This window comes from Zonotrichia leucophrys, unplaced genomic scaffold, assembly GCF_028769735.1.
Source record: "Zonotrichia leucophrys gambelii isolate GWCS_2022_RI unplaced genomic scaffold, RI_Zleu_2.0 Scaffold_35_1530144, whole genome shotgun sequence".
In the NCBI taxonomy this organism is placed as follows: Eukaryota; Metazoa; Chordata; class Aves; order Passeriformes; family Passerellidae; genus Zonotrichia; species Zonotrichia leucophrys.
Genome location: NW_026992240.1, coordinates 1,038,070 through 1,054,963, shown reverse-complemented (window position 1 = coordinate 1,054,963; position 16,894 = coordinate 1,038,070). Strand labels below are relative to the sequence as shown.

Here is a 16,894-nt window from a genome sequence, read left to right as displayed (position 1 = left end):
GTAGTTGTGATTTGGAAAATAGTTTGAAGTAAGATTTTATTTATTCAAACAGTCAACCTCTTTCTAGGTAAAGGAATTTCTTCCTTTTTTCCTCACCCCTCTGGTAATTGGCAGAACAGTTTTTATAGCTGAATTCATCCTAAAACGGACAAACTGCTTCAGATTAAAAAATCAGAGATACATGGATCTTTACGTTATACTGGAAAATTAAATCACCTATTCTGACCTTTTAATTATACAGGCCTGACATTTTTATTCAAATCTTCTTCTGAACACAGTGACTTTTTGGTGAAAAAGGCATTCAGTATAGGCTTCCAAACACAGGAAGGTGAATAATCTGTTTAATCAGTCAAATGTTCAAGTACTATCACAATTAAAAATGTTGGTCAATTATGAATTAACTAGTGGGGTAGAAGTTTAGAGGAATTGGGGAGGTCTTGTACTCTCATTAACCTCTGTCCCCCAAGACTCTGCCTCCTGATTTGTTCTGCTCCATATCTGTGAAGTATTATGACTTGTTTCTATCCTTTCCCAGGAAAAGAGAGAAGTTTTAGTGTTGCACAGTAGATAGAATTACATATGTCCTACTCTGCCCCTGGGAGCCCCATACAGCCCCCACTGGATTTCCAGAAAATCCCCATGAGACTAAGGTCAGACACTTAGGCCATTTACATTCTGGCCTCGTATGCTTATATTGCTCATTTCTCTCTAGCTTTCAGCCATTATCTTTTGCTGTGTTAAAAACTTTTAATTGCATTTAAAAATTAAATTTTAAAAGCCCTGTAGCACCTAGTATTTTGTTTCTAGTTTTGCCTCTTAATGCATGTATTCAGTAGATCACATACCTATATCAACATGCTATATTTAGTGTATTCATTACAAATTGTTTCTGAAATAACTCTTTGTGGTGGGTTGGCCTAGCCACCAGGTGCCCACCAAGCCACTCTTAATTCCACTCCTCAACAGTCTGTTTTGCCTCTGACCATAACTGGTGAGTGATCTCCGTCTTTATTTCAACTCATAAGCTTTTTGTCATATTTTTTCCCCCTGTCTGGCTGAGGAGGAGTGTTAGAGCAGCTTGGTGGGCACCTGAAGTCCAGCCAAGGTCAACCCACCACACTTTCAAAGGCAAATCAGACTTGACTTGGTGAAATTATTTTAATTTATTGCCAATTAAGCAGAGCAGGATAATGAGAAATAAGAACAAATCTAAAAAAACCTTCCACCCACCCCTCCTTTCTTCCCTGGCTCATCTTCATTCCCAACTTTTCTACTTCCTCCCTCAGAGCAGCACAGGGGGACAGGGAATGGGGGTTGCCATCAGTTTATAACACTTTGTTTCTGCTTTTTCTTTCTCTTCATGTTCTTGTCCTGCTCTAGCATAGGGTCCCCCCCACAGGAGACAGTCCTTCATGAACTTCTCGAATGTGAGCATTCCCACTGGCTGCAGTACTTCACAAACTGCTTCAGAGTGTTTTGGGTTTTTTTTTGTTTTGTTTTGTTTTTGTTTTTGTTTTTTTTCCATGGGGTGAAGTCCCTAAGGAATGGACTGCTCTAGCATGGGTCCCCCACAGGATCACAGGTCCTGCCAACAAACCTGCTCCAGCATGGGCTCCTCTCCACAGGCCACCATTCCTGCCAGGAGCTTCCTTTAGGGCACATTTACCTTGTCTGTTGTGGGGTCCTCCACAGGCTGCAGGTGGATATCCGCTCCACTGTTAACCTTGATGGGCTGCAGGGAAATCTCTGTTCAGATGCCTGGAGCACATGCTCCCTGTGGCAGCAGCTCTGAGGCCTCAGAGAGCAACACATAACTTTCCCAGGCCTTTCTGGGGAAGGCTGTGAGAAGATCAGAGAAAAAAAAAAAAAGAGAATTCTTATCTTAGCTTGCTGCACCAGTTATTGTGAACATGTAGAATGTGTTATGGAGATTTGTTTACTAAAGGGTAGTTTCTTAATTAGCCAATGGTGATGATGTTATGATTGGAGGACCAATTAAGTCTAGGTGTATCGTAACTGTCTATAAAAGCAATAAGTTTCTTAATAATAATATATATAATAAAAAGAGATTAATCAGCCTTCTGTAAATCATGGCGCCAATACTAATTATTACCCAGCTGGGGGCTCGTTACAGCAACAGCTCCCCTCTTCCTTTACCAATCTTAGTGGCTGCATAATTTTATTTGTCACATATTCTCATTTCTAGCTGTCATTGTGAAGTTTTTTTTATCCTTTCTTAAATATGTTTGCACAGAGGCTCTAGCAACATCACTGGCCCAGATTTGGCTAGTGGCAGTTAGGTCTTGGAGCTGGCTGGAACTGTCTCTGTCATGAGAACAGCTTCTAGCATCTTCTCTCAGAAGCCATCCCTGAACTGCCAGGTCTACCAAAACCTTGCCACATAAACCTAATACACTCATATGGAAAACTATTCTCATTATTAAAAAATTGGTCAAAGGAACACAATGATATTTTGTTTCTGAGGTATTCAAAATTTGATATTGGAGATGCCTCTGAATCCTTGAAGTGAATTTCTGTCTGTTCTTTTTCTTTTCTTCTGTAAAAATGTATAAAGTAGGTCAAATATGACTGGCAACTGCTATCATCATAGTTCAAATCTTAGTGGCATGGTGTTAGCACTTTTCTAGAGTAGTGGATTTCTATGTGTCTGTTGTGGTTTAACCCCAGCCAGCAACCAAGCCCCACACAGCCCATTGCTTACTCCCCCATCAGCAGGATCAGAGAGAGAATCAGAAGGGTAAAAGCTGGAGAACTCATGGGCTAAGATAAAGACAGTTTAATAGGGAAAGGAAAAGCCTCACACACAAACAAAGTAAAACAAGGAATTAATTCACCACTTCCCATGGGCAGGCAGGTGTTCAGCAATCTCTAAGAGAGCAGGGCCCTATCATGCATAACAGTGACTTGGGAAGACAAACGCCATCACTCCAAATGTCTCCCTTCCCCCTTCCTCCTTCTTACCCCCACTTTATGTACTGAGCATGATGTCATGTGGTCTGGAATATCCTTTTGGTCAGTTTGCCTCACCTGTCATGTCTGTGTCTCCTCCCAACTTCCCATGCACCCCCAGCCTCCTTGACAGCTTGGCAGTATAAAAAGCAGAAAAGGCCTTGGCTTTGTGTAGCTCTGCTCAGCAATAACAAAAACATCTCTATATTATCAACCTTGTGTTCAGCTGTTGGGATTTGACACTGGTTAAAACGCCAGGCACCCACAAGAATCATAATGAAGGGCTCATGAGTTGAGATAAGGACTGGGACAAAACAGCCTGAGGGCAAAACAGGCTCAAACAAAGGCATAAAGTAAATCTCTCATTAACAGAGTCAAAGGACAATAATGTAAATTATTCTAATTATTGTAAAGTAAAATTAGCCCTTAAAATACCTTCCTCCCCTGCCCCCCGCCCCTCCCACCGACAGCACAGGGAGATGGTGTGAGGGTGTTTGGTCAGTTCATCACTAGAGATCTTTCTTCAGTTCATTTAGGGAGAGGAGTCTCTCTCTTCTGCTATGCTGTGGGGTCTTTCCCATGGGACACAGTTCTCAATGAACTTCTCTAGCATGGTTCTAATTTCACAAATAGCAGTCCCAGCCAAGCTGCTGTAACATGAGTCCTTTCCACAGGCAAAAGAGTCTTCCCAAAACTGCCATTGCGTGGGTCACTAGTCCATGGGGTGTAGTCTTTTAAGGATAAGTTGCTCTAGTGTGGAAGCAAGGGCTCTCTTTCCCTATCTCTGTCTCTGGAAGCAAGAGCCCTGTCTCTCTGTTTGGGTCTCCCACTGGATTACAGCTATTTTAGCATCAACCCGCTCCAGCGTGAGCACCTTTTCCCACAGGCTGCAAGCAGATCTCTGCATCCCCCCATGGACTTAATAGATTACAGGAAGACTGGTTTATTATAGTCCTCAACATGGCTTGCAGAGAAATCTCAACTCCGATGCTTGGAGCACCTCGTCCCCCTCTTTCTTTCCACTGACCTTGGTGCCATCATGCTGTCTTTTTCCACTTCTTCACTTCCTCCTCTTTCTCCGACTAGGAGGAAAAACCTGCTGCTTTGTAAGTACCATAGCAAACAAATTCCACCAGTTCCAAGATTTCTGCAGGATCTCGCAGCACTGAGAATTTGATTCCATCTAGATTCTGGGTTGGGGAATTGCTCGCCATGTTTCCACTGCTGGCCATGCGGCCTGGCTGCCAACATGCAGGTGGTGCCGGACACTGTGGTGCCGGTACCATTCAATGTCTCTCTTCATGTGGGATGCTGAAAAGGAGAAGCCTCCACCACCAGGATTGCCCCGGTGGCAACGCCTTGCCACCCCTTGGATAAAGCTGTGCCTGCATTGTTTCAAATTTTCTTCTTAAATACATCATCACAGAGGCGTTACCAACCTCTCTAATATGACAGCAGCATGTTCATCTTCAGAGCCATCAGAGATTGGCTCTGTTGGGTATGGTGGAAGCTTCTAGCAGCTTCTCACAGAAGCCAGTTCTATGGCTCCCCCCCCCCCCACTACCAAAAAACAGATTGTGCTAAACCAGCACATCAGCACAAATCCAAAACACAGCCCCATATCAGCCACTGGGAAGAAAATTACCATACCTCAGGCAAAACCAGCACAGTATCTAATTAAATAGATAGTTTGTTCTAAAAGTGCCAATTAATTTCTTGCAAATTCTGTCTTGTCATATTTTTTCTGAATTAAAAAAAAAAATTAAACTTTCTGCTTTGTTTCTCAATCCCGATTTCCTGATGGAACTAACTCTTGTGGAAGCATACAGCTCTTGCTATATGCTTTTTAGCTCAGTTGAAGTGTGCCTGTTTTAGAAATCGTATGTAAGCTTGTCAAGGTTTTGGGGAGATTTTTAAGTCTGTACAATAACTGGCAGATCAACTACAGGGCAGCTTAGGGGTTTAGAACTCAAGTGCATGAGAAAGGTGAGGTATACAGTCTACCTTTTGATTCATATAAAGGGATTGTATTGAAGAGAAATAGTGGAATTGATAATTTGACCAGCCATTTGAAACATTTAATAAGGAAATAAAAATGGACACTGAATTGTCTTTTGAGAACTTAGGGAGAAAGGAGTCATCTGGTATAAACACCAAACATTTTGCATTTTTACCAAGTCATGGATGTTATGTATGCCTCTGCTCCATATGTTGGCCCCATATGTTGTTTTCTGATCATAAGACACATTTATATTCGTCAGTCAATAAGCATACCCTGTGCACATACAGAGTACTGAAGATGTGATGTTTATTTTATGAAATTTAATGGACCTGAAATACCCTCACATCAACATCAGAAAACAAACAAAATAATTAATACCCATTTCAATTTCTCCCAGCTTTCTTATCTGATTAGGGACAGAAAGGAAGTTTTCAGACTAATTAAACATTTCAGCTGGGAATGGTGTGAATTTTGGAAGTCATTATTTTCTTGAACTTGTCCATCTTCCCCTTAATTATTATATTAGTTACAGTATTCTCTTTTGGAAGGTAAACAGAAATAAAACAAGTGATACAGTAGCAGAGACCACACCTGTGTGTCTGTCTGGGGATTACCATAAATTTCAGTATTTTCATTATTTGACTACTGTTCTTACTAAAGGGGACAACACTGTTCCAGTAATTCATTATTTTCTCTCTTGTTCTCCTTTGAATATGAGCTGCCTCCTGCTATTTGTGCATCTAGTCCTATATAAACACTTCTAAAGCTTTTCTGAGTTCTTTTAAAGTTGGCATATATAAAATATCAGATATATTTCATGATCATTTTGTGTATATGTACAAAACTTTTTTCACGAAAATTTGAAACAATTGGGTTTTTTTCTTCTGTCTTTCAATTACTTTTTCATTCTTTTGAGCAAAATCCAATATAACCTAGTAAAAGCTCTATGACAGTTGCTTAGTCTATGAGAACTTTCAAGAGAATCACATTTTTCTGGGTGTTGGACCTGAGAGTTCTCTTTAGATGGTCACTGATGCTTCATTTTCAAGTCTTTGCATCTAGGCAAGTTTGTCTGCCCAAATCAAGGCTCTGGCATGAGTACCTCTTCAGAGGACAGTAGCATTTGTATGAATGCACTGTTTTGAAATATAAGTGGAAAGTGATTTGCAGAAAAAAAGCTAACTCCACAACTTGCAAAAGTTGTAAAGCCGGTATGTTTATTACAGTGCCAGACGCATGTGGGGATCCCAGCATGTGGGGATTGTTCCCCCCAAAGGACATGTATGGCCCTGAGAATTTCCAAACCTTTTTTATCCCCCTTACTTGTACATATGCACAGAGTTTCACAATAGGTTAATGCATATTCATTTTACTGGTTTCGAGTTACAACTTGCATCTAGTTTTTATCAGTCCTTGTACAGAGAGAACTCTCTGGTCACCCTCTCCGTCTCTTGCAGCCTCAGCTTTAGCTCTCGTCTTTGTTTCAAAGTTCAAGGGCCCCTCCCCCTTATCTTCCTTTTAGCTTGGAAGTTCGCATTCTTTTTCCTTGGCTGAGGCAGTTTTGCGAGCACAGGCTTTTTGTGAGAACAGGCAGTATTGAGCACAGCAGAGTTAACAGACTAAACAAGTTAAAACAGCATATTTTATCTATGCAAACAAGCTACAGACTAAATAATTCAAAACGGCACATTTCACCTAAATCCGAAATGGATTTCTACCCTATTAAATTTCCACTCTGTTTCAAAAGGATGCTGGAGTTCACATTCATTTATCATATAACACTTTAATATAGTGATGTGCATAGACCTTTTCTAGGATTGTCAATGAGAAAGTAAGAATTGTTACCAGAAAAAGCCATAACAGCAAATACAGTTATCACTAGTATTCAAGACTTCATTAGCTGTGCTGAATTTAATTTTTTTAATACATATTTGATTTATTGATAATTTCTTCACAACTTCTTTTGTATTTCACTTTGCCTAAAGACTACAATGGCAAAATTTTTTAAACAGATAAAGTTAAAACTTGCGAAATATATAGCAGATAAAAATTAAAGGGAGCAGATGAAGTTAAAAATAGGTGCCTGTGGTAGAGACATGGACTTCTTTTGGGCATGAGGCAGGAGAAGTCTTAAACTTTAAGATATGAAAAGTAGTCTGTTTTACTGTCAGTGAAGAGGGGTTTAGAAAGGCAAACAAATATAGATAATGAATTAGAGGATGTCCATGTTAATTTCAGTAACTTGGAGCTTAAATTTCTGAGGATTTTTTTTTCCTTATGTCCTGACCTCCTCAGAACAATTTAAGTATTTTGTGTCGAATACTTGAATCATGAAGAAAATAAGTTTTCCTTGCCATTGACTTTTAGGAAGTTTTTCAATGTCAGTTGGGGATTTTTAAGTGTTTTTCTATGTATATATTAGAGAGGCATCTGAGATGTTAATGTATATGTTCATCTGATAAAATGTTAATGGACAAAAGTCTTCAAAAATGGCAGTTAATAAGATTACATAAAGGCTGAACATTGTAGGATTTAGTTGACATATAATAATCACAGTTTTGAATTTATTATCCACAAAAATGTTCTACCCTTCTCAACCATTAATGACTACGGCAGATAATAAATTAGCATTTTAGAAGGCAATCTGAGTGAACTGACATAGAAGTCTAAAATCACAATTCCCATTATTATCATGCTGCAATTTCCCCATCCATGTTTATATTAACATGTACACTCACGATTACATGTATTAGTAATTAGTAATGCAGATTTGTTTAACATACTTTGGTTGGGGCTGCTGTGGGAAAGATAATTTTTTTCAGTTATCAGTCAAAACATTTTACTAAATGACTTTTCATATAGAAATAGTTTTTCAGTGAGAAGAAATGTATGACTGATCACACATTCAAACTGATGGGGGTGTGATTTTTTTGTCAATTAACATTCCAGTTGTTAAATAGGCCTGTAACTTCTGATTGATCATCCTTAGAAATGTAAGGACTGTAATTAATTAACCTTGATATGCGCATAATATAATTTCAACGATATGTGCATAGTTTCAAATGTTCAATTTATTTCTGTATTTTTTTCCAAAATGTCAAGGCTACAATTAAAAAGAAAACCCCACTATTTGGGATAACCACTATTTAATTTGAGATATATGATTAAAAATACTTGCCATTAAAGTTTCTGTTACTTCCCCAACATGCAGGGGGCTGTTTCACATAGAACATTTTGAAAGCCTGAGGACTCAAGCCTCTCAGAAGCTTGGGATTTTTAAAAATAAAATAAATTTGAATGAGAGGGAGCCCAGAAGTAGCTGAAAGTTTTCAAAATGAGCCAGACAAATGATTCATTGTCTAGAAAATCTGCCTTCAAGGTGAGCCATTAACTACATGTTATAGAAGGTTAAGAGCTGCTTTGTCTATGGTTAGGTCCCTGCATGGGAAAAAGTTACCTGATGGTAAAGAGATATTTCAGTAGCACGTTGTCCTGGTTTAAAAGACAGATGTCTGCCAATGAATGCAGGAAGCCCCCATGGAATGGAAAGATGACCCTCTCCCTCTAAATTATTATTACTTTGAAGTTACAGGGCTTCCAGGCAAAGATATGGGAAAAGGAATAACAGTTCTTTAGTTCTTTACTAGACTATATATATATATAAACAAGACAAAACAAACAACAGCAAGAAAAAAAGAGAAAACCCAATGACAGCCTTTTCCCATCTGTTAAGCAAGTTTCCCTTTGGTGTAGTTATGACTCCAACCAAGCAGGGGGGGCTGTTGGCTCGTGTCAAGGCAGAGGGGCTACAGCGACTCCCCTGCGGCTTCAGAGGGTAGCCAATGCAAGCCCTGAGCCTCCCCAGGAGGTAATGGCAGCCTCAGAGAGAGAGAGAGAAGGTGTGTAAGAGGGAGAGAGTACAGTTTTCCCTGGGTTCTCACATGCACGAAATGGTATCCTGGTGATGGCAGCCCCGAGGTTCCAGTTAAATCAGCAGCTCCAGAGAAAGGGAGTGAGGAGTTGTGTGTGAGGGGGATCCGGTTTCCCCTGAAGCACCCATGCATATAGGCATGGGTCTTCCCAGAAATGGCAAGTCCTGAAAAGTCCCCATCAACTGGCAGCTCCTGCAAGCAGCGAGCTCACCCATGGGGGAGGCAAGAATTCCCCAGCAGCAAGGGTCCAGCACCAGAAACCACCTGCACTGACGTGATCTCAGCCCAGCCAGCTGGCTCGCCCCTCAGCAAGCCAGTGCCCAATTCCCGCCCTCTCTTCCCAGAAGCTTTCACTGGAATGCAACGGTCGTTGGCCAGTTCTTTTGTACCTTAATTGCCCATCATTCATTCTCCCCTTTCCTCTCAGCATCCCGCTTTTCAGGTAACAAATGGGAGAAAATTCACAGAAAAAACCAAACCCACCATACAGGTAAAGCTTAAAAGGCAACTCATCAAAATTTAGACAAGGAATACTGCACAAAATGTTTAATAATGAAAATAATTACTGTTATAAATGATCAACAAGAAAGCCAAATTAATAAATGCGAAAGATTTTTTTCATGACCAAAATACGGTCCTTGAAAACCACAGTCAAAGAGACAGCGTCGAGCCTGGGATTGGCGCTGGGTGAACCGAGATCCAACCTCTACCACATCGGATATCCCTCTGTTCACCCATGCTGTCTCCAGTGGGGCTGTTTTATACAGTTTTTTATGCCTGAGGCAGAGGTGCCCCGATTTCTTTTGTAACCCTGCATATGTATGAAGTTTTCTTTCACTGTGCAGGGTTGGACAATTGCTGTTTCCTGGGTAGTGGCGGGCGCTGATCATGTCAGGGGAAGTCGTGTATTCAGATGTATGTTTCTCCATGACTTCGGTTATCTTGATTGATGATATCTATCAAGTGCTGATCGTCCTTGGGTATTCCCTGATGGTTCTGGAGGAAACCCATCTCTGCGTGGCCCCGTTCTTTTATTAGTTAATGAGGCATTGTTCTCCTGCTGCCACCAGGAGTTTCAGAATTCCAGTGTAGTAATCTGTCTCCAGGTTGTTTGTGGTCAGAGGCTCGTTGGATGTTAAATTCATTTTGCAAATTTTATTTTATACATTTCCCCTTAAGCATGAATTATTTTACATTATATATTACAATTACTTTTGGAACAAGTTACTCTAGAATATGATGAATACTTATAATTTCAAATATAGATCAAAAGTCTTTCTGGAAGACCTGCTCTAGTTCAGTAATACTTCATGAGGTTAATGAAAGGTGAATTAAGGGTGAATTTTAGAGGCAATGAACACCTCTTGACCTTCATTATTCAAAAAAATAAGACAAGCTGATCATAGTAATCATTAAGATCTCTGGCTTTAAAATCTATGGGTCTGTGGCCATGGGTATGCTGGCAACACCAAGATGAGTGGTGCAGTAGACACACCTGAAACATGGGATGCCATCCAGAGGGACCTGGACAAGCTTAAATTCTGGGCCCATGAGAACCTCTTAAGTTTTAACAAGGCCAAGTGCAAGGTGTTGGTCAGGGGAATGAACTGATCGAGAACAGCCCTGCTGAGAAGGACTTGGGGTGCTGGTGGATGAGAGACTGGACATGAGCTCGAAATGTGTGCTTGCAGCCCAGAAAGCTGATGCTACCCTGGGCTTCAACAGAAGCAGAATGGTCAGCAGGGTAAGGGAGATCATTCTGCCCCTTTACTTCACTCTGGTGAGACCCACCCTGGAGGCCACCAAGATTGATCTGAGGGCTGAAGCACCTCTCCTCTGAAGAAAGGGTGAGAGAGGTGGGGGTTGTTCAGCCTGGAGAAGAGAAGGCTTTGGGAGATCTTATTGTGGCCTTCCAGTACCTAAAGGGAGCCAACAGGAAAGCCTGAGAGGGACATTTTACAAGAGCATGTAGTGACAGGATAAGGGGGAATGACTTCAGACTGAGAGTAGGTTTAGATTAGATATCAGGAAGAATTCTTTACTGTGAGAGTGGTGAGGCCCTGGCACAGGTTTCCCAGAGAAGTTGTGGCTATTCCATCCCTGGAAGCATTCAAGGCCAGGTTGGATGGGGGTTTTAGCAACCTTGTCTAATGGAATGTGTCCCTGCTCATAGTGGAGGGGTTGGAACTGGATGATTCTTAAGGTCCCTTCCAACCCAAACCATTCTGTGATTCTATGATTATATATATCTTCATGATTTATGATTTTAAAAAATTGGTTCTTTGAACAGGTCACAAAAACTTGTCTCAGTGAAATTAGAGGGTAGTGTAATAGGTGGAACGAGCACCAGGAGGCAGGACTTCAGCCCTGTAGTACTGCTGTAGAAAAGGTATTGTCAGAGTGGAGTGAGATTCAGAATTATAATTAAAATTTTGCATGATGTTATAATATCATGTTAAAATGGGAGAGTCTATGGTTGCACTATATAGTGAGTTGATCTTAGTATGATGAAATCCTAAACTTCTAATTTTTAATATACAGCATCCTTTTAAATTTGACCTTTTCTGTCTGATTGAATAGTTTGACTTAATAGTATTTTCTACTGATGCAAGAAAAAAAACTGCATTCAAACATTATTTTGGCAATATTTCTTGCATACTCATCAGATCTAGTATGCTTTTATCAAAAGACATATTTCTAATAGTAAATAGTTGTAAGAAAGACTTCCTTTTTCATTGAGAGTTCCTACAGTAAGAATACTATTTGATTTGTTTATAAAAAGGGGAAACCACATTTTATTTATGCACTAAGTGAAATATAATCTAAAATATTTTTCAGTTTTGTGCTGTATATTGAGTGAACTCAATAATGCAATTTACCAGTATAAACTCTTTGGATAATAGTGTAATAATTAAAGAAGTGTAGGGAAGATTTATTTTAAAGCTGTCAACAGTGGATATAAGTGGCTTTAAATGTACAGATACTGTTCCATTGCTTTTCTGTCTTTTCCATTTAATGTGGGTCATTATGTGCCTTCTTTTACTGTACATCCCATTGTCTCATTGACTTTCAATGGTTTTGCTATTTTAGCTCTGTATCTAAACTACAGTTAGATTGTAATTTTATTTTTATTGCTGTCATTGAATTAATAAGAGGCATTAATATGGAAGGGAAGAATAGGAATGGTTATGGTTGTCTTTATTCATTTGTATTAGGAGTAATGCTACTGTATAATTAGTGGTTTATAATACTTTTTCCTTTAAAAGTATTATTTTGAACCCATCTGATTTTTTATTTTCTTTTAAGGATGGATCTTGCTGTCTGTGTAAGCCTCCAATTTTTGTTTACTTTGAGAGCTCTGGATATTCAAAGAATGCTCTAACAGGCTGTAGGGGGTGATATCCTGTACAATGAAGCTAATGGCAGAAAACTCACTGAATGACTGAGATTTTACTCTATGGTTGCAGAGAGCAGAAATTTTGCTTCTTATTCACACTTAAAGTGTGCACAGTTCTTTCTCAAATACTTAGAGGAAGAAACACAGGCATTTCCAAGGATTTTATTCTGGGTTTTTTTTCTATTCAAAATACTGAATGTTCAGTAATTTTTATTGTTTGCAATGTAGCTTACTAGTAAATCTACTTCTCTTATTTCATGAGTAGAAAGGAAAGTAAATTGGACTTTGAAAGTGGGATCCTGCAGTATATATGCAAGCAAAATGCCACTCTGACATCACTAAGAGGTTTGCCTTCATGAGGACTTAAGGATGAGGCCTTAAAGTAGAAAATATCCCTTAGCTCTGAACAAACTAGATATTTCTGTTGAACTTAAGGGAACCTATCAGAATTTTTCTGATTAGTCTTTTATACTGTCTTGAGTCATTTTCTAATGACATCTATTATCAGATTGAGATGGCGATTGAGACACTTCAAAAATCTGATGGTCTTTCTACTCACAGAAGCTCTCTTCTCAACAGCCATGTAAGTTGTTTCTTCTTTCATGAAAGCTAATCTCTATCTTGTTCTGCATGCTTAGCTTGCCTCTAAATGTTTGTTTTAATTTATTGCTATATTTACTTGTAATCTTTTCATTTTAGTTGCTTGTAATCTACATCTTATGTCACTATATTTTGTCAGGCAAAGTGTCATGACATACTGTAGAGTGCATTTCTTTTCTAGGTTCTGTATTGTGTTAACGCAACTTAACAGATTTGTCTATTTTGCAGGTCCCAATGTAAATGTAAAAATAATAGCCAAATAAACCTTAGGTAGTCTGTGTTTGACATTCAAAATTAATTTTCTGTAATTTGTGTACTTGATATAATAATTTAGGAGCAGGTAAAGGGGGAAAGAAGTATTGCACACAGTTTGGATAAAAATATACTTTGGATTTCTTTTCAAATATTTCTATTAGTCTGAATAAGTTTAGTATAACAATTCTGTAGATCCATCTCATGAGATTTAAAAATTAAAACAATCTGTTAGTGTCTAACATGTTTGCTTCTTCTGCCTTTTGCTTTGTTCTGTCTTTACAAATCCTGTAGTTAGCAATTTTCCATAATAAAAGGGTGAAGATGTTCGCATAAGAAGATGGTTGTAAATATAGTAGCAAAGCCATTAAATATAACTTTTAGGTAAAGGAGTAAGGCTCAAAATTTAATTTTCAGTTTGTTTTTAAATAGTGCTAGTCTTTCTTGAAATGTTGTGTAAACAAAATGGTTTTTCTTCAGCTAGTATAAATAGTTTTGTATTTTTAATTGCTGCTAAATTGCTATACATACTGCATCCTTTTTGCTTCTCAGCCTTACTAACAAACATAAACCTACATATTTTTTCACATTCTTGTATTTCTTTACTACTGAAAATATTGATTGTAATATGAATGTATGAGTATATTGGGTAGTCTATACACTTATTTGTTGACATTCCCTCCCCCCAAGAATGTGGTAATATGGAGGTGAATACCAAAAATATTTTGTAAAAGTTTATCATCATGGTAGAAAAAGACAGCCAGTACAATTTCTTGGAAGAGAATTTAGTTTTCTTAGAAAATGCTAAAATTAGGTAAAGGAAATTGAATTCTGTAAAGTGTGAAGAAAGAGATTTAGATCATGTTAAGACAACCTAGAAACATGCAAGGACAAATAATGCCTAACTAATCTAGTGGCCTTGCACAATGGAGTGACTGATTTGGTGGACAAAGGGAGAGATATGGATGTCACCTATCTAGACATCTGCAAGGCCTTCAATAACACCCCCTACACCATTCCTGCTGCTAAATTTGAGAGAGATAGGTTTGATGTGTAGACTCTTAGATAGATAAGAAACTGGCTGGATGGCTGCATCCAAAGCATAACAGCAAACAGCTCAATGTCCAAACAAGGATCAGTAATGAGTTGTGTCCCTCAAGGGCCTGTACTAGGACCATTGCCATTTAATAACTTCATCAACAGCTTAGATAGTGGGATAGAGTGTGTCTAAGTAGGGCCACTAAAATGATTAGAGGGCTGGAACGCCTCTCCTATGAAGAAAGGCAGAGAGAGTTGAGGTTTTTTAGCCTGGAGAAGGCTCCATGGAGACCTTATTGCAGCCTTTCTGTACTGGAAGGGGGCTTATGAGAAAGATGGAGAGAGACTTTTTACCAGGGCCTGTAGTGACAGCAAAAAGAGCAATGGCTTTAAACCAGAAGAGAATAGATTTAAACTGAACATAAGGAAGGAAGTTCTTTAAAATGAGGATGGTGAGACATTGAAACAATCAGGTTGCACAGAGAGGTTATGGCTGCCCCGTCCCTGGAAGTGTTCATGGTCAGGTTGGATGGGCCTCTGTGCAACCCTATCCAGTTGAAAATGTCCCTAATCACTGAAGGGGAATTGGACTTGACAACCTTTTAAGTTCCCTTGCAACCCAAACCATTCTATGATTTTATGAAAATATGTTTCTAATAAGGAGATTTGCATCTGTCTGTTATGGCAGTCTTATTCTGATTTTTCTTAAATATTCTGAGGTATTTTCAAAACTACTGAAAGACAAATAGAGGAACTTTTGTGGATTCTGTGGGGAAAAAAAAGACCTCCAGGTGTCTTGGTGTAATAAATGTTCTTTCCTAGCCTCAGTCATTTTGAAAGAAATTAATGAAACTCAGATTAAACACTGGATATTTTCCCTTTCTTAGAAACTTTTATTGAGTTGTGACTCAAATAAGGACAGTAAATATGGTTTTAGTCCTATCTTCTTCCTTAAGCTGGTATTTTGTTGCCTTAAATAATACCTTGTGGAATCGTCTGATTCCTTCCCCCTCAGGGAAATCCTCAGAGCCCTCCCTTGGAGAGACTTACCATAGAGTCTTTCCCTACCTGGGCAGACAAAAAGGTCTTCCTCATGGACTCTTGCTTAACAGCAATCCATCCCAGTTCATTTCCCCATATGTCCCAATTTCCCCTGGTTTCTCCTTTCCCTGTTTCCTCATTGATTGTGGCATCCCTGGTGGCCGGCCCCCATCTTCCCTAAAAGCCAATCACCTTTGCCCTGCCCATTGTACCACCCCCATGCCCTCCCCTACTTAAACCTTGTGCATAGCACATGGTTCATTTTTTGTCTCTGGTTTCCCTTCGGTGTGCTGAAATAAACCTCACTGGAACTGACCATATAAAAGGCTCTTCTGCCTTTCTTCACTGAGCTTGCCGTGGTGTGTGTGTACTTGACTGCTTTGCCTGAATGGTTACCCAAGTGGCTTTTCCACAGGAGACGCTTACTGGGGAATATAGGTAGCAGCAACCACTATCTAAACCCCGCACTGCTACAATATCTGTTTATTTTAATGGTTTAAAAAAAATACTCTCTTTTATTTTCTTTCCTGATTTCTTTCTGTATGTGATTGAGTTGACTAATTTATAATCTAATGCTTTTTAAATACTGGAGTTTCATTGAAGTTATAGTCAATTTACCCCTTCTGCATAAACCATTTCATACCATTCTAATGTTGTTAATATTATAAATCAACAGGTCAAAGTGTAAACAATTCAATTTTAGAATTAGATTTCTGTAAATACAAAAATGTATTTAAGGCTGTTTGCAATAATGTTATCATGTCTGCAGATTATTTACTTTTTTACATGGCATTCAGCTATTGACATTCTTCTTTGAAGGCTGTAACCTGCCAAATAATCATTTCAACCATTTTTATTGAAATATTTTCACCCTGGAGCAAATATCCTTACTTTGTACTTATCTTGGGTTTTGCTTTCCCATTGTTGGCTAATGCCAAGCTGTGGTTGAAAGAATATCTGTGAAATACAGACCATTAGTAAAATGCACTGAAATGAATCCTAATAAATTATAATAAATCTAGAAAATAATTTAATACTATATTTAGAAGTTAAATTGGAAATAATTTGGGGGTTTTTTCAGTAATTTTTTTCTTTGTGAGATAAAACAAATTGCTCATATTCCATAAACTAATTGATATATCTTAAATGATAAGTTTGAAGGCTATAATTAAGATATAGTGAAATGGTTTTGATAATACACTCATGTAAAGGTAAAAGTTTAAAATATTTTTCCTAGGCTTTGTTTCAAGTTGATAAAACATTGTGAATGTCAGGACTGCATTTATACCCAGAAGTTGATATAAGGATGATGAACTGCACTTTTTAATGTTTATTTAAAGTGCAACATTATCTACATCCATTTTGCAAACAGCTAGATCGTGCTTCTCCTACATCTTTACACAGAGCTCTTGTTTAGAAACCTAAGCATGATAGTTCTGATAATGTTTTCTATAAGAAAGTAAACATGAAGATGTTCTTTGAAAGGTCTTGAGTAAATGTTTTCCTAATTTTTTTTTCATTTTTCATGTATTGTGTTCAGTAAATTGCTCACAACTGACTTAAACAGGACTGTATGTTCAATATATTCATTATAATCTAATTTTTACTAATAGTTCTGCAATAAAGAAGGGTCAGAGTGGAAACTTATTTCAAGAGTAATGG

General features: G+C 38.5%; 1 protein-coding gene across 2 annotated transcripts in view; it reads left to right on the top strand.

Annotated features, from left to right (window-relative positions):
• Positions 1-16,894, top strand: part of LOC135460374 (transcription factor RFX3-like) — a 222,540-nt gene that overhangs the window by 111,466 nt on the left and 94,180 nt on the right. Inside the window, exon 5 of one of the 2 annotated variants that reach the window (XM_064737170.1) lies at positions 12,810-12,884. The exons of the other annotated variant lie outside the window; for it this stretch is intronic. Coding sequence (XP_064593240.1) covers positions 12,810-12,884 — 75 coding nt within the window. The remainder of the gene's footprint in view (positions 1-12,809; positions 12,885-16,894) is intronic. 2 annotated transcript variants of the gene reach the window in all.